General features: G+C 41.1%; 1 protein-coding gene across 1 annotated transcript in view; it reads right to left on the reverse strand.

Annotated features, from left to right (window-relative positions):
- The window catches only part of LOC124711427 (platelet-activating factor acetylhydrolase IB subunit alpha1), a 49,879-nt gene that overhangs the window by 18,030 nt on the left and 12,628 nt on the right, over positions 1-19,221 (reverse strand). Inside the window, exon 3 of the mRNA XM_047241495.1 lies at positions 7,706-7,828. Within this exon, the coding sequence (XP_047097451.1) occupies positions 7,706-7,828 (123 nt within the window). The remainder of the gene's footprint in view (positions 1-7,705; positions 7,829-19,221) is intronic.

Raw genomic sequence — 19,221 nt, forward strand, 5'->3', positions numbered from 1 at the left:
CAACAATAGACCCTAGATAACGAGCTGCAAACTTGCGTTATTAGTGGGAGGCGAAACATCAATGTACAATGGTTTGGAGTCCAACAGTGAGATAGTATCTAGCGCCTCCGAGATCGCCCGTGTCGACTTCTTCTTCTTCTTCTTCTTCTTCTTCTTCTCCTCCTCCTCCTCCTCCTCCTCCTTCTCCTCTTTCACTACTTTAAGCTGCTGCTTCTCTAGCCAGGTACAGTGAGTAGTTCCCAAAGATAGTGCAACAGGAGCTACGAGAACAAAGGGCGTATCAGCCCCATGCTCAAGTTTATTTTTGTTACTACAAAATGTTGATGCTGAAGGAGTAAATACAACAGGTACTGATGATGACCTTTCAATGTAACTGGACACCAATGATCATTTTTTTCTGAGCTTCATAACATGAGAGGCAATTTGTGACCTTCAATTCCTGGATTTCGTGTTCATTGAGTAGGTTTCAATGGACGTACAGAAATCTCTGCTGAAAGTATAAACCATCTTAATACGTTCGTAATTCTGATAAAAATTAAAATGAAGCACTAAGAATATTATACACTTAAAATACCTACGAAATGCAAGTCCAAGAAATAAAAGTAAAAAACTAACAAAATGAGATTTTAAATCATGTAAATAAAAATCCGTTTATGATACGACAGCAGCTCTTTGCTGTTATTACTTAACTTTTCCGCCAAAGCAGCAGCGAACGAAGTAGAAAAAAGATACCAAATACAATCAAGAGATAAAAGTCAATAGATATCAAAGGCTAAAATTCTATGACAAAACAGTCCTTGGGGTCTAAAAGAAGGCAGACCTTTAGGAACTGTTGAATGAAGCACCTTAATGCAGAATTTAGATTAAGGGTAAGAAAAAGTCTAGGAATCAGACCAAAGAGAACAGCAAATAATTGTCTCTTGTGGAAGATGCAGCAGAAAGAATTTTATAATATCCACTGTCTGGTGAATGGAAGAAAATAATCCAAGGCAAGAAGAATTTATAAGCAAATTAATCCAGACATAGAAAGCTTTCCTTAACACAAGTGATCCAGTATTATCAAACAAAAATTCTATTTTTGATCTCTTATTATAAAATGTTGATATCTTTTTATTTCTAATCATTGCAACCACAGATCCTACATTTTTGTCTATTGTATAATACTTTACTAGTTTCTGTATTTGTTTGTCTTGAGCACAGTACTGTGCAGAAGTGAAATGTGGAATGAGAGAAAACATGAAAAGAAAAAAATAGAATGATTTCATCGCATTGTTAAAAAATGAAGAAGAAAACTAAGCAAACTGATGATCAACAAAATGCCAGTGGTGGTTTAAGAATCATCTTGGCAATGTCATTTAATGAATGCAATTTTGTTATTTAGTGGTTTTCTATTTGATCTTATACGTATGCTGCTTGACTGTCAAAAATATGTACATCAGAGAGTTATTATTAAGGTAGGATAAGAACATCTAAAAGAGCTGCTAAAAGCTGATGCTGCTGTGTTTTTGTTTCCATGTATGAGAACTAAGCAAGCAGACAATGGCGCAATCTAGCAGTGCTGCAAGAAACCAGCCAATACGTTTTTCAGACACCAGGTGTCAGACAGGGAACATCAACAGAACACACCCCCATCATTCCAACAAGATAAAATGCCAGAGAAGATCCCTCATCATTGGTGATGGCAAATGAATTAACCTTTGAAAAAGATTATTTGTGGAAAGTAGTTTATAATACTGGACATGATGCAACCAGCTGTTTCTTTTTTGTAAGCTTTCTTGTGGATTAAGATGTACACGTAAAAAGATGATTTGTAACAACTGTAATTCTTTATTTAACCAACTGGGCTTGACAAATAATTTTGGTGGAATATTGTAAAAGTAACTCGTGGGAACTGATAGAAAATCTTTATTGTTAAGTTTATTTGAGTGGTACAAATAAATGAGGCATTTCATTATAGTTTGTGTGTTGGCAAATTAAAAAATATTTTTGTTTGTACACACAGTAAAATTTTTTTTGAGATTATTAACACTATTGCAATTAGATATTTGCACACACATTAATGTGACTAGAAGTGAGGATTATACACACAGGTTTCTTCTTGATATACTGAAAGAGGGGGAAACAATTTAAGAATTTTTTCCCCCATCAGAAACTTTCTGTAACCAACATAATACGTTGTATCAAAGCAAAAGATAATCTGAGGGTTTTGTTTAATCTTTTCAACTTATGGTCTACCAACATCCAACTATGACACAGATAGTATTGGTGTGTACTACACACATTAGATGTTTGTTTGTGATTAATCACTGCATGGTTATTTGGAGGTATTTTCAAATAACACCGTCACAATACGTTAGCACAGTATTAAGTTAGCTGCCACAGCAATGAATGCACACCCTTTGAGCCTCAGTATATAAATTCATTATACGAAGTGTTTGGTAAGGGTTTCTATTAAATAATCTCACAAAGTCAACTGCAGAAGAATAGAGAAGGAAAAGGGCCATTGTCTTACTGAAGGTACCCGCCATTATTTGCCTGTAGTGATATAAGAAATATTAATTCTTGCTGGGATGATCAGATGGGGATTTCAATCACACCACTACTGACAAGGTGAGGTGTGACATTCTGAAACAACTTTTGTTAGTCATCATCATCATCATCATCATCATCATCATCTTGAATAGTTTCCAGTGACAGACTGGGTCTGTTTGGATCATAAGCCTTGCTACATAGTCCAGTTTGCGCACCATCTTTTAGTGTTTGCTGTGGTTCAGGGGAGCTTGGTCAGGGCTGTCAGGTGTGACAGCCGTGGATGGTCTCCCTGACCATTGCAAATCGTGGAGCTCTGCCAAAGTATTTCTGATGACCTCACCCTCCATGCCCAGCGACTAACTGTACTTCAGTCGGCAGCAGATGATCCATTGACTTTGCAGAAGTGTTTGTAAATATTCACCACGGTTTCTTTCTCTGCAGTGAGAAATTCAATGATGGCACATTGCTTGTAACATCCATCACCTACAGATGCCATTTTGAAACTGTCCTGCAGCTATGCTATCTACCGGAAGTGACGGAAACTTGGTGCGCTCTCTCAGGAGAATTCAAATAATACATACAAAATGTTTAGCATTGTTTTTGGCTGAGAAAAAAATGCAGTGCATTACTTTCTGGGCAACCCTCGTAGGTTCTGAAGAAAGGCAAGGAAAATTCCATGAAAAATCATTACCCAAAGAAGACACGGGTTGTGCAAGATCTTTGGCAAGGCACAGAAGAACAGATAATTCTGTACCAGTATGAAATTCACACTTATTACTTGTGCCTGCAATTATAGTCTGAACACTATTATGAAAAGTATACACATTTGTAAAAGGGTAGAGCAACAGAGGATGAGCTGGGCAGAAACTTTTAGAGAAGATCCTTGTCCAGAAAGCTAGTTTCTTTTTTCTTTCCTCTTAAAGACAACTGCACTTACCTCTCAGTGCCCTGAAAAACAGCCTCTGAATTACACTTCTGAACACTTATTGCTCCCCCCTCCCAATATTTCACTATCCTCTCAACCTGTATAATATCCTTAGTCATTACTATGTCACTCCAGCTCCCAACCATGCCTGTCTGCCATATTCCTGCGTGATCCAGGTGTGATATGTCTAATACATATGTCCAGCACCTACTCCCAACATGTCACTCACATTTCATAACTAATCATACAGTCTGTTCACAAAAAGGAGGACAAATCCTCAGGGTGTGAGGAGCACAGGAAGCAAGCTCCACCAATCAACTCCCTGTACATGGTCTATTTAGGTGTGAGGAGCAGCGAGGGGGAAACAAGCTGCACTTACATCATGCAGTCAGTGCTGGCACTACACTTGTGCCCACCCATCAGTATGCTTGCAACAAAATATGTATGTTGCAGAACACCATGCATGGAAATGGGATTTTTTTGGTGGTCAAACTTCAGGTTTTATTAGGGACAAGATGGTAGAGTCAAGTGTTTTGGATAGCCCTTGGGCTATGTACCATTTATATAACTAACCGAAGGAGCACCTTATTTCAGTATCCTGCAGTACAATGTCTAAGTACGAATATTATACAATTCAACGGCAAATGGAAAAAATAAGCTCTTTTGCATCTGATGTGGTCGAAGACTGCAAGATGACTATGCACAGCAAATGGCTCAAATTTTTGTGGTATATTCGTAAGATCCAAATCTTTAACAACCTTTTTATTCATATCGTTATCTTTTTCTGAGATACAAGGTTCAAAGTTATCCTACTTTTACACATAAACATTGTTTATAAAGGGATGCAGCATGGAAAAAAAGCTGTGAAGTGTGTCTGTTGTCACCTGAGAAGTCCATGTTGTTGTACCAAAGTACATGCAAAATTTTCTTGCACCTAAAATCTTGTCTGAAGTGTAAAATTAATTTAACATAATTTCAATTTTACACAAGTAAACTATCTAAATTTTACTGACCAATGTATTTCTATTCATATGAGTTACACACCCTGCTGCAGTAGGGAAAAGAAGGGAACCTGCAAAAAAAATCGTCCTATCAGAGCACAAAAAGTATGAATATATTTCCATTTATTTAAAAGATTCTGACTGAAAAGGAAGGTAACAGTTGCCTCATTCTACCTTGCTCAGCACCTTCAAAAATTTTGGCATGTGAATGTATTCACAGTTTTTTATGCTGAGACAGACGAAGATAGTAGCAGCAGGAAAGAGACAGGAAAGTAATAAATAGTGGAAGATAGGTAGACAGTGGCTGTGTTATAGATCAAGCAAAGAGAACGATGGCAGTGAGAGAAAGAGAGGCACACAGTGGCAGTGGAACATAGCTGACAGTGACAGAACAGTGCTAGGGAAAGAGTGAAGGAGGTAGTGCTGGGGAGGACAGTAGGGGTGGAAGAGAAAGAGAAAATGGATGTAGGTGAGAGCCAATGATAATGAGGGACAGGGTATATGACAATGAGGAAGAGAGAAATAGCAAAAGTGATGGGAGACTGTAGTAGTACAACAGAACAAATAGTACTGTGGCTCTGCCACACAAGATAACAACAGAGACACACAAAGAGATAATGACAATGAGTTGGGTTAAATGAATGAGTGAGAAAGGGCAACTAGGAGTGGATGGGTAACTTAAAAGCAATGGACTAGTGTGTCTGAGTTACAGTCAGGGTATCTTGTAGGAGTTTGAGGTGAGTGGCATACTACAAAAAAGTGTGAGCATGTTTACATGCCAAACTTTTTGGGAAAAATTTTGAAGTTGCTATGGAAGGTAGAGTCATTTAAATAAACAGGAACTTTTCCCCCTTTTTTGTGTTCTGATAGGAGCATTTTCCTGCTGATCAATATAATTTGTGCTCCAATCGGTGTTGACAGAACCATCTACTGGCCACCGTACCAGCTGTCAACTCTATGTGTTGTGCATCTATGAAAGAAAAACTGAGATTAGGGCAAAAACTGAGAAAAGAACATAAGAATACTGATAGCTTACAGGAGCCATGAAATAGAATTTCATATTTTCATGTTGAATAATCATGCTTGTTACTACCAATTCTGGACCAGTGCTCATGAGACTGTCATTCCTATAGTGATGTAAAAAAAAAAATTTAGATGTGGCACGACTTGTAACCACATTCAGCACACCAATTGAACAATTTACCCACTATGCTGTAGAGGAGTTTTGATAATTGTTGCTGTTATTGTGACTTTAGTCATGCAGTGAATCACAGGAAATTATTTTCAGTTGATTTCCCATAAACAAGGGCCCAACAGGGTAAATGATACCGTACATGCTTTCCAAAAGTAAACTTGTAGTGGAAACAACAGAAGGAATTTTACAATCAACGATGGTGCTTTTACAAAAACACACAAACAAAATTGCCACTTTAAAGTAATTCAGACAAAGGGAAAAATAACTTGAAAAAACTGTCAAAGTGAAAAATCTGAATTAAAATTTCTGGCAAAAAGGGGCAAATTTCCGGTAGTTTCCCAGAATTATCTTTCCAAAATTTCTGAATTTTTGTCATAGTGCTCAAACTTTCTTCTACGAACGTTTCTGTTCATCTCATCAAATGAGAGATGGATGGACAACTCTTTTGCTTTCCCACTCATAACACTCAGTGACCCTATTAATTATTGTTCTTGCTCCATTCTGTAAGGTACTTAAACTTGCTCTTTCCCCTGAGGAGTGGAAAGTGTATTTGGTGCTGCCCATCACGAGCCAGCAACCACTTTGTCATTCATCAGTAGAGGTATTAACTTGCAGTACAACACAACACTGCACAACAATTACTTTGCAAAGGCTACACAAGATTTTGTATTAAGATCAGAGATTGGCAGCTGTCAGACACAAAACACAAGCAAGCTAAAGTCGACCAACTTCTGCTGAATTCTGCTGACTAAGAATTAGAGAACCCTTGTTTTTCTCGTTGTGAGCAGATTGTAGGAAGGGCCACCTGTGAGGTTAGACTGGATTGGATTGATGGAGTTAAAGTGAACAAACTAGGAGATCACTGGTCCCTCCATCCCATATTTGTCAACCTGCAAATAGACCTGAGAGAGGAAGGACAAATCCGGGTGAACGTGATTGTAAACGACAATCAATAAAACTAAGAGACAGAAGCAAGAAGTAGTCAGAGAGGGGAACGAGGTAGTAAGGGGGCCACCAGTATGAACAGGTACATGATCTACAAACTTTACTGCCATCACTAGTCTGTTCAAGGGCCTATCGAATCACCCTGTTGCAGGGTGTGTTGCCCGGCATAATGAAGTCAACACCAACATCTGATTTACAAAACCTCCTTCTCACCAAAAAGCTGTTCTGAACTGTACAGAATGACACATTCAATATATGCCACATTCCCACCACCCAGTCAGAGAGACATCTCAAATAGTCCCTGTGCTCCATGTGTGTGTCTTTTCTTCTGTTTACAACCCACTGAACAATGCCACAACCATGCTTGCCACAGTCATTCTTTTATATTTTCTTCTAGCTCAGTACCTTCCTATCTTTACTTCTTTGTCTTTCTCTAGACCATTCACCTCCCTCTTGTACTACTTTCTTAAAGTTCTCATACAGTCTCCCCATCTCCTTATGCATGCCCAAGCTGCTCCCATGCACACAATCATGTGAACACATTCATTATCATCTCTCTTTCTACTTTCCAGTTATTGTGTCAGGATAGCGAGCTGTCTCCTCTATTCTGTAAGCAGAAATCTATTTTCATACAGGTTTTCACCCAAGATTAAGTTACTTATTACTTTCATTCTAGTGAAGGTGTCGGTTAATTTATAACAAAATAGTATTATTACCACTCCATACGTGACTCGACACTAAGATCTGTATACGGAGAAGTTTGAGTTGACTTTTTTTACACTAATTATTGGGGGCTTGGGAGGAAATCTGCCACCCAAATGTGGGAGTGAACAAAGAAATCTGTTTGAATCTCACTTTGAATTGATAGCGACCTCCCAAAATAATCAAAGCTTCTTCTAGGTGTGAAGACACAATGGTAAACAATGAATTCCTCCATTCAGAAACATGATACACAGTGAACAAAGAAAGAATAGAAGTTCAGATATGTGATGGCCACATTATTACATTCAAAAATGCCAACAGTTCATTGTCACATTACTGAAAGGTAGTAAAGGGAAAACACAAGATTATGACCAAGTATTATTTTAATTATGATAAACAACTTACCAGTACAACAATGTAAGCCTCCGGTTGTTTCTCCTGTATTACATTCACAATTTCCATTATTCCTTCAACAATTTCTTCTGGAGTAAATCCCAAATTATTTGTTCCAACATGTAAAACAACAACCTGCACCAATTACAAAACAGTCAATGTTATGTTAGTTATCCATAACAACTCTCTACATGGATATATTACATGTTAGCATCGATGCTCCTGAAAATTATACAAGGCGATGAAACTTAATTTTTCCAAGACTTAAGCACTATTACAGACAATTAAAAAACTGAATATAGCACTATTAACATATGCCTTACTTCTTTTAATGAATCAAACTGAATACAAGCCTGAAGATGGAAGGATACTATATCCTGAACTCATGCTATGAGGGTTAGGTGATAAAATTTCAGGCAGGAAGCGAAAAAACGTATATTTTCCAGATTTAGTCCTGCATACACTGATCGAAAGTATCCAGACAAACATTGTCCAGTCACATTAATTTGACCATCTGCCACAAGCCTAAACAACTTTTTGCAGTGTGGACCACTGTCAGACATGCAGGAAGAGAGTAAATGATGTTCTGGAAAGTATCAACAGAGATGTGGAGCCATGTTGACTCCAGAGCCATGGCCAGCTGCATTTCTCACAAGGGAACCTCCCCATCGCACCCCCCTCAGATTTAGTTATAAATTGACACAGTGGATAGGCCTTGAAAAACTGAACACAGATCAATCGAGAAAACAGGAAGAAGTTGTGTGGAACTATGAAAAAATAAACAAAATATACAAACTGAGTAGTCCAAGTGTAACATATCCAACATCTAGGACTATATAACACGAAGAGCGCCGTGGTCCCGTGGTTAGAGTGAGCAACTGCGAAACGAGAGGTCCTTGGTTCGAGTCCTCCCTCGAGCAAAAATTTTACTTACTTCATTTTCGCAAAGTTACGATCTGACCGTTCATTCATTGACGTCTCTGTTCACTGTAATAAGTTTAGTGTCTGTGTTGTGCGGTCGCACCACAAAACCGTGCGATTAGTAGACGAAAGGACGTGCCTCTCCAATAGGAACCGAAAACATTTGATAGCAAATTCATAGGTCAACCGATTCCTCCACAGGAAAACACGTCTGAAATATTCTATATGACACTGGTGACGGCATGTGCATCACATTACAGGAATATGTTGTCGACCCACCTAACTTGCACACTTGGCGAATAGGTGAAAAGATTCTTCTACCTTGCCCGATTTAGGTTTTCTTGTGGATGTGATAATCACTCCCAAAAAAGTAATGAAAACATTGAGTTTGTCACATAAACGGCAACAAATGAATGCAACAGTTTCACAGTCGCACAGTTTTCCCTGTGCTCTGTAAAAACAAACGTTTTTAACGTTTTCAAGTTTTTCCGTGTGTAGACCGTCAAATCCTGCATGTGTCCAAGCAAATCTGAACATATCCTGGAATTTTGGAGGGCAAAGTTGATCATGTCTGAGTGCATGTACTTTGATAATTTTCTGAAAATAAAAAATTAAAACTTTTCACTCGAGGGAGGGTTGAACCAGGGACCTTACATTCCGTAGCTGCTCACGGTAACCATGGGACCACGGTGCTCCTCAGTGCACATGTACCTTAATGTGCATATCTTGCACACGGACTACTCAGTTTGTATATTTTGCTTATTTTTTTCATAGTTCCATACAATTTCTTCCTGTTTTCTCGACTGATCTGATGGCCTATCCCTGTGCCAACTTATAACTAAATCTGAGAGGGGTGCGATGGGGAGGTTCCCTTGTCAGTTGAGTTTGGCACGAACAGCCTAACTGATGTGGTCCAACAGATTCTCGATTGGGTTAAAATCCAGAGAGTTTAGTGACCAGGGGATTATGGCAAACTAATCCTGGTGCTCTTTGAATGATGCACATACACCATGAGCTGTGTAACACATTGCACTGCCCTGTACACAGACACCATCATCCTGAGGAAAACAACTAGGCATATGGGTGGACATGGTCTCCAAAGATAGATGCATACTTGTGTTGATCCACTTTACCTTCCAGAATAACTAGATCACCTAGGGAATCCCACAAAAATATTACCCGATCATAATGCTCCCTTTCTCGTCTGGTGCAATGATTGTTGCTGGGTGTTTGCTTTCAAACGTTTCACATCATACACGCCAATGGCCGTTTATCCCCTGGAGCAAACATGATTCTTGTGAAAAGGCTACCTGTCATCACCCAATGGACATAAAGCTGTGGCACTGGCTTGCATACTCTACTCTTTGTTGCAGAAGAACAGTAGACAGCATGGGTGATGAACCACGTGCTTGCTGCAGAGTACCATACACAGCAATGTTCGCTGAACAGTCATCAAGCAGACACCGTTGGTAGTCTCTTGGTTCATCTGGGCAATCAGTTGCTCAACAGTTGTGTCTATTCAGCTGTCTACACCTCCCAGTCATTGTTCACTCCTGACATCTGTGGCCCTTGCTACACCAGTTCTCTAGGTGCCCATTTTGGATTGCACCATTTTGCTATGCACGGTATATTTTAACCACAACAGCATGTGACCAATTTCCAAACTTAACTGTTTCAGAAATGCTTCCCAATGATCACATCCTTTGGAACGTCTGGTAAGTCTCACTGCTTCCACATTATGACAATGACTGCACTGTTTTCCATGTCGTCCTGAAACAGTTTATGCACCTTCCACCATTAGTGCTGCCAGCCATCGCTGAGTGGTTACTGCATGTTGATACTGATCATAGTGATCACATTAATGTCACTGGACCATATATATTGCTGGACATTAATATGAGCTGTGAGATTTCTCAGGTTTTCTTGGCATGATTTATTAATAGTCTGTTACCAGGTGAACTGCCGAGTTGCTGTTTCCATTTTAGACACAATATTTCGAAGACCGACCCAGCCATTTTTTTCAGGTGATGCATGTTTTGCTGTGTACTCAAACAAAATGGTTAGCGTCCAGTCAGCGATAACACACAACATTATACTTGCATCACCTGAACAAGATAGCTCTGTCAGTCATTGAAATATTGTGACTAAAATTTAAACAACTTGGTAGAATGCAAGTAAGCCCACTATCAACATGGAGCATGTCCACCGTTCACCTTTATGATGGCTTCAACTTTGCTGGGGACACTTTCAACGAGGTGTGTCAATGAGTGTCCCGGAATACCAGCCAACTCTTTCTCGGGAGCTGAATCCAGAGAAGGTAGTGATGCGTACCACTCCATTTCAGGAATTTCGTTGTCCACAAACCATTGCCTCACAGATGCCGCATTATGACAAGGTGCCTGTCATGTTGATACAGTCAGTCATCATTCCCAAACTGTTCCTCTACTGTATGCAATGAACAAAGCACTAAAATATGTTCATAATCTTTCATATTTAGAATTTTCTTAAGCGCAATAATGGGCCCACATCCTAAAAACATATTATACCTTAACACCACCTCTTCCGTATTTCACTGTTGGCACTACACATGATGGCACGCAATATTCTCCAGGCCTTTGTCATATCCAAGCCCTTCCACTGAATTTCCACAAGGTATAATGTGATTCATCACCCCAAATCATTCACTCCCAGTCATCCACTGACCTGCGGTGTTGCTTTTCATGCCACCTCAAGTGTAGCTCAGCACTGACTAAGGAAATGTGTGTCGTATTAAGTGCTGCTTGACCACTGTACTCCATTCTTTTTCATTCACTATGCACAGGCACTGTGCTACCTAAGACTACTGGCAGCACTTTGGCACTCATGTGTAATTCCTTCTGTTGTTTTCATGCAATTTGTAGCAACCACCCTTCGCAATGCTCGACAGTCCCTAACCATCAGCACCTAAAGTCTACTTAGTCTTGGTTCAGCTGTTAGGTTTGATTTCGTTTTGCTTTAGGGTGCAAAAAACAACTGGGGTCATAAGCACTCAAGTCAAAAGTATACAACACAAAGACAGGGAGGAGTTAAAAAATGACTATACATCGGTCCCAATTGACATAAGAGAAGAAAGCTAAAAATAAGTGCTTGGAGAAAGGGCTAAAAAAGACACCACACAGAAACGGAGGTCTAAAACTACAAATTAAATGGCCTTTGCCATATTGCTTTGGGAGATTAGAAGTAAAACGTGGTCGACAGCCCGTGCGTCATTTGCTAAAACGGCCAATAACTCTGACGGCAAACCCAAGCAGGAACGTAAAAGGTTAAAAAAAATGGACATTCCGTCAAAAAGTGGTGGGATAGAGCCACTTAGCAAATGACGATGGCTAAAAGGGCAGTGACCAGTATGCAGCCTAGTTAAAATGACCTACTCCCGGCGGGAGGGCAGAGAGGGCATCATCCAAGCCACTGGGAGAGGCTTAATAAGCCAGAGCTTATTCCTCTGAAGGGAGGACCATTGGTGATGCCAAAGAGACACCACCTCCTGACAGGCGGTAACACAGAGATCATTGGAGGGAATATCAAAACTAGCGGGCTGAGGTATGAGGACTGTAGCCTCGGCAGCAGCCTCGTTTCCTGGCAGACCAACATGAGCAGGAACTCTCAGAAATATCACACTGGCTCCACCAAGAGTGAGCAAGTGACAGTTTTCCTGGACCCACTGCACTAATGCCGTGCCAAAATTTCACGGGTTTCAAAGGATTCCAAACCAGCTCTCCCTGCACTGTTACAGGCAACGAAAGCAACAGTTATCCATCCATTACCCAAATTCGAAGAAGATGAAGTTTTCATTAGAGAAAAATTAAACCTCGCGCCACAAAACAATGTAGGTCCGTTTAAAAGAACAAATTGAGTAGTTTTACCTACTCCCCGTACTTCGTTCTTTTTTCCCTTCGAGGAAGATGCGGAAGCACCAAGAGTACCGTCCACATTTACAAGTGTTGGCCTATGACAAGTCAAAGACAAACTCCCATGTGGCATAATGTAGGAACCCTCACCAGAGATAATAATCTCTGATACAGGTATAGTACGGTAGGCCAAAATTTCACGGGTTTCAAAGGATTCCAAACCAGCTCTCCCTGCACTGTTACAGGCAACGAAAGCAACAGTTATCCATCCATTACCCAAACTCGAAGAAGATGAAGTTTTCATTAGAGAAAAATTAAACCTCGCGCCACAAAACAATGTAGGTCCGTTTAAAAGAACAAATTGAGTAGTTTTACCTACTCCCCGTACTTCGTTCTTTTTCCCCTTCGAGGAAGATGCGGAAGCACCAAGAGTACCGTCCACATTTACAAGTGTTTTGTAGACAGGGGACGATTGCTTGTCTACAAAACACTTGTAAATGTGGACGGTACTCTTGGTGCTTCCGCATCTTCCTCGAAGGGAAAAAAGAACGAAGTACGGGGAGTAGGTAAAACTACTCAATTTGTTCTTTTAAACGGACCTACATTGTTTTGTGGCGCGAGGTTTAATTTTTCTCTAATGAAAACTTCATCTTCTTCGAGTTTGGGTAATGGATGGATAACTGTTGCTTTCGTTGCCTGTAACAGTGCAGGGAGAGATGGTTTGGAATCCTTTGAAACCCGTGAAATTTTGGCCTACCGTACTATTGAAGAGTTTTTAGCAAACAGAACACAGCATGTTGTTATCAATGGAGAGACGTCTACAGACGTTAAAGTAACCTCTGGCGTGCCACAGGGGAGTGTTATGGGACCATTGCTTTTCACAATATATATAAATGACTTAGTAGATAGTGTCGGAAGTTCCATGCGGCTTTTCGCGGATGATGCTGTAGTATACAGAGAAGTTGCTGCATTAGAAAATTGTAGCGAAATACAGGAAGATCTGCAGCGGATAGGCACTTGGTGCAGGGAGTGGCAACTGACCCTTAACATAGACAAATGTAATGTATTGCGAATACATAGAAAGAAGGATCCCTTACTGTATGGTTATATGATAGTGGAACAAACACTGGTAGCAGTTACTTCTGTAAAATATCTGGGAGTATGCGTACGGAACGATTTGAAGTGGAATGATCATATAAAACTAATTGTTGGTAAGGCGAGTACCAGGCTGAGATTCATTGGGAGAGTGCTTAGAAAATGTAGTCCATCAACAAAGGAGGTGGCTTACAAAACACTCGTTCGACCTATACTTGAGTATTGCTCATCAGTGTGGGATCCGTACCAGGTCGGGTTGACGGAGGAGATAGAGAAGATCCAAAGAAGAGCGGCGCGTTTCGTCACTGGGTTATTTGGTAACCGTGATAGCGTTACGGAGATGTTTAATAAACTCAAGTGGCAGACTCTGCAAGAGAGGCGCTCTGCATCGCGGTGTAGCTTGCTCGCCAGGTTTCGAGAGGGTGCGTTTCTGGATGAGGTATCGAATATATTGCTTCCCCCTACTTATACTTCCCGAGGAGATCACGAATGTAAAATTAGAGAGATTAGAGCGCGCACGGAGGCTTTCAGACAGTCGTTCTTCCCGCGAACCATACGCGACTGGAACAGGAAAGGGAGGTAATGACAGTGGCACGTAAAGTGCCCTCCGCCACACACCGTTGGGTGGCTTGCGGAGTATCGATGTAGATGTAGATGTAGATGTACGTGAGCGACAGAAGCGAGCAATAGTGCGCGACAGCTTCAGATGACAAAACACAACCGCAGGTGTAGTTATGGAAGTGTCCTACGTGAGAGACATCTGTGTCGCTGCCTGTCTCCTGCTGCAACTGGCGACGTTTGAATTCAAACGTGTTTGAATCTTGTTGCTGCAGCACACGCGACAGAGAGCGACAGCCACGTGTCTTTTCGGCAAAGCAGTGGAGTGGACGCGACGGCAGCTATGAATTACTTAACATCTGATTTTAAGAAAACTACTCTGTGAAAAAATTGGTTCTTCCACATCTTATAGCTTGATATCTTTAAACGATAAAGGTCGGAATTTATTTTCGTTACTCATCAGAGTTACTGTGCTGCACAAAATTGAGTACATGGCTGCATGAAATTTTTAAGACTTTGCAGAGGTAAAATCACACTGTGTAGACTTTCCATATAGTTCATTTAAGGCCATAAATTATTATGTATGAAACGTAACCAATATGTCTAAATTGTATTTAAAGCTGAGACCAGTATAATATTTCTTTTCATTCTTGAGATATTGGTTGTAATATCCATGGACGGGCCGTTCGCAGCGCCTCCAAACCTTTCCTGTGCTTCAGGAATCAAGTGGCCGAAAAAATCATCGTATCTCATAAACGGTTCAAGGTATCGAAACGACAAATTTTGGAAATGACAGTACACAGAAACGACTATTTTATCATATGATTTACACGCAATACGTTTTTGTAAATGTGTGTGCAGAGCCAAAACAAGACTCCCTGTAACTTAAACCATGAGGTTTTGTCCAAATTTTCATAGCTAAACAAAGGGAAAAAAACAGGTAAACGGAGTATCAAAGTGACCAGCATGAGGTCTAGTTTGGCATGAAAATATTTAACTACTTGAAAGTAATCAGAGTAATTAACGAAAACTTAATCAATAAGCTGAGGAAAAATTGAAATATTTCACGAAAAGCTGCTGCCAAACTATGTAAATGAAGTGTCAAAAATTTCATCTGTTCAAGACATAGCTATTTAGATCATAAAAAGATACATTGGTGCGGTATTTGAATGTCAAAAAGGCTTCCTTCGAATCAAGTACATTAGGAAGGCAAATGAGGAGTCAGTAAGATCATGCTTTCTGAATAAAACTTGAAACTAAAAGATGAAAGAAATCAGTCAAATATTTTTTGAAATGATTTGTGTAAATAAATATTTAGATCAGAGAAACATTCTACATGCTTTTGAATGATGCTCAAAATCGTGAACAGAAAATTAGGTGCACCAAACATTTCCCTAATATTTTTTACTTACTACTATTTACTTTTAGGCAAATCATTGCACAAAACGTTTGACTTTCTTTTCAAAAATTCTGTAAGCTTCACTTTTACAGACTATTTAGAGTAATTGAAACGCTAGTCCTTAACACTGACTGCCGATGAATTATGTTCGCAACATCAAATATCTGTAAAATTTCATGGTTCATTGTAATTTATTAGGAATTAAATGTGTGTGATATAGTGGGATAGGTGTGAAGATCAAGGTCTTTGGCAAGACCTTAAAAATATACTTAGCACTGCAATATAAACAATATACATAAAACTTAGTATACAGAATTGTAACTGAGTCAGTAAAAATATAAGAATGATTTGGAATTGAACAGAGGACCATTTCCTATCACATAATCACGAACTGTAAATGCTACCCCTACACCACAGCTAACTGTTATGTTATATCAATCTGTGTACTTATATTTGTATTTGGCGTAGTTAGTCATGTAGTAGTCATTCCTCCGTTGTTAAAAGTTCTTGATCATGTAAAAAAAAAAAAAAAAAAAACGTTTGTATTTAATTTATTTATGAGCCAGTCGAATGCTCCTCTGCTCATTCACGTGTATTCGAATATGTCTGGTGTTCTTCGTAGCTGATATTTATGAAATTCTCCATGGAGACTGCTCCCTTTGTAAACTTCATGAACAGCATTTCTTTTCACTTTATTTTCTTAAGTAAACCTAATTCTGTAGCCTCCTCTCCAGCCACAGTATTCTACAGGTTAGGGACGCCATTTTATTGAAACAGCTGGTTGGCTCTAAGTGGCCATCTTGTAGTGCAACACAGTTGCTCGCACGCAGGACACCCAAGCTTTTCGCCCGATGCTGCTGCTTGTCGTTGGAGTGTCGTGTATCCAGAAGTCGTTCGCTCTCGCTCACTTGTCACTCACGTAGGACACGGCCTAAGGGACGGGCAGTGCACAGTGCACATAAACTCTGAAGGGCACCGAGTGAGCCTGAGCAGAGGACACAGTTGAAAAGGCTGTGTCATCATATGTACTCCGTGGCCTAATACAGGGTGGGAAGCTCAGCTGTATATACTGAGCAGTGTGCCAGAATCTGATATTGAAAGACACGGGTGGCAATGACGAAGGTACACCCAACACCACAGTCAGTCTGTGAGCCATCAGTGTATACGAGGTACTATCGCAAAGTTCCATGGGATGGTCGCGAAACTGAATGTGATAAAGCGGGACTGGAGTAGTGTCCTTTGGAAGCGAATGAAGGCCAAAGTTAACATGGGTCATTTCACGAAGCAAATGTGGTGAAGGGTTCACACCCACCGCAAAAGTTGCAGATAGTGTGAAGTTAAGCCGCCGTAGCAAGTGCTGAAAGTCGATTCCAGGAGGAAACAGCAAAGAGGGACATGCCCCATTGTGGCAATCAAAGGAATCATCTAAGAAGGAGGCATGGGATGGGTGGCCATATATGGCAGACAAACGGCATGTGTACCTGCTGAGTAGAAAGTCATGGCGGTAGAACAGTGGTAGTTCAGCAGCTTCAGCATACGAACTCCCAACCAGGCTAGTGTAAAAGGCGCCAGTGGCCAAATGGATGCCATGTTGGTGGATAGTGCTGAGACGGCATAAGAGGGATGGACGAGCAGACACATGAACAAAACACCCATAGTCAAGTTTCGAACAGACAAGGGACTGGTACAAAAAGAGGAGGATGGTTTGATCGACACCCCAGGAAGTACCATTGAGGACACGTGGGACACTGAGGTGCTGCGCACAATGGCTGCCACGTAAGACACATGGGAGGACCAAGAGAGTTTCTTATTGAGCATGAGCCCCAGGAATTTTGTAGTTTTAATGAAAAGAAGGGCAACATGCCCAAGATATAAAGATGGTGGGAGAAACCAATTGCATCGTCAGAAGTTCATAAAAACAGTTTTGTCAGCGGAAAAGCAAAAGCCATTGTCGATGTTCCAGAAGTGAAGACTATCAAGACATCGCTGAAGATGCTGCTCAGTGAGACAGGTCCGTGGAGAACTGCAATAGACAGCAAAATCATCAACAAAAAGGGAGCCGGAGATGCACAGCGGGAGGCAGGCCATTATAGGGTTAAAGGCGACATAAAAAGAGGACGACAATCTGGACGGAATCCTGAGGCACACCATTTTCCTGGATAAGGATGTCCGACAAGGCAGAACTCACACACACCTTCAAAACTCGGTCTTTTAAAAATTCCTGAAGGAAACAGGGCAGGCAACAACGGAAGCACCAGTAAGAGTACGGAGGATACCAGTTCGTCAGCAGGTGCCATAGGCCTTCTCCAAATCGAAAAACATGGCTACAGTCTAGGATTTCCGCAGATAACCATTCATGACATGGTTGACAAAGTAACGAGATGGTCAACTGCAGGACACCACGCATGAAATTCACACTGTGCATTTGTCAATAAATTGCGAGACTCGAACCACCATACCAGCCAGGCATGAATCAACTTGCAAATGTAAGAGAGATGGGGCGGTAGCTAGAAGGAAGGTTTTTGTCCTTACTGGTCTTAGGCATGGGTATGACAATGGCTTCACGTCAACGTCCAGGAAATGTGCCCTCTGCCCAGATGCGGTGGTACATGTTAAGCAGAATGTGCTTGCCCGCAAGAGAAGGGTGCTGCAACACCAGAATGTGGATTGCGTCTGGCCCTGGGGTGGAGGATCAGGATGAACAGAGCATGCTCTAGCTTCCTCATAGTGCAGGCGGCATTGTAGCACTCACGATTCGGTGAAGAGAAGGGTATCGCCCAAGCCTCCTCTGCTTGTTTCTGATGGAGGAAGGCAGGGTGATAGTGGGAAGAGCTTGAAACTTCCACAAAATGGCGGCCCAAGGTGTTGGAGATAGCAATAAGGTCCATGATGACATTGTCTGCTACTGTCAGGCCGGAAATTGGGGAATGTATCCTGGTCTCAGAGAGCTGTCGGAGGCTGGCCCACAGGACAGAGGAAGGGGTGGAACAGTTAAAAGAACTAGTGAATGAACTCCAGCTAGCTCTTTCACTATCCCAAAGAACGTGACAAGACTTTGCACCCATCTGCTTATAATGAATGCAGTTTGCCATCAGAGGATGGCAGTCAAAAATGCGGAGAGCACGTCTCTGTGCAAGAACTGGGTTGCGGCATGCCTCAGTCCACCAAAGGACAGGGACACAACATGGTAAAGAGGAAGTGCGAGGAATGGAACGTTCTGCAGCAGTAAAGATAATGTTTGTGACATATTCCACCTGTTAATCACAATTGGGGAAATACTGTTCTACAAAGGTCGCCAGGGAGGAGTAAAGCTGCCAGTCAGCCTTAGTAAGTTGCCATTTGGGTGTGCATGCAGATGGGGTGGGGGTCTGCAAATGGATATCACACAGGCAATGGTTACTGGAGTAGGTGTCAGAAAGAACAAAACACTCAAGATGATAGGTAAGCTGGGCAGTGCAGAAGGATAGGTTCAAGTGGGAATAGGTGTGCAAAGAGTCAGAAAGGAAAGTGGGTGCTCCAGTGTTAAAGCAGAAGAGGTTAAGATGTATAAGGTCAGCCAAGATGGCACCTCTCTGTCGGGTCCTGGGAGAACCCCAAGGAGAAGAGGTTAAGTTGGATAAAAAGGTCTTTTATGGACCTTGACACAGACATGGTAGCCATGGAAAAAC

The sequence above is a fragment of the Schistocerca piceifrons genome, chromosome 8 (assembly GCF_021461385.2).
Source record: "Schistocerca piceifrons isolate TAMUIC-IGC-003096 chromosome 8, iqSchPice1.1, whole genome shotgun sequence".
NCBI lineage: Eukaryota > Metazoa > Arthropoda > Insecta > Orthoptera > Acrididae > Schistocerca > Schistocerca piceifrons.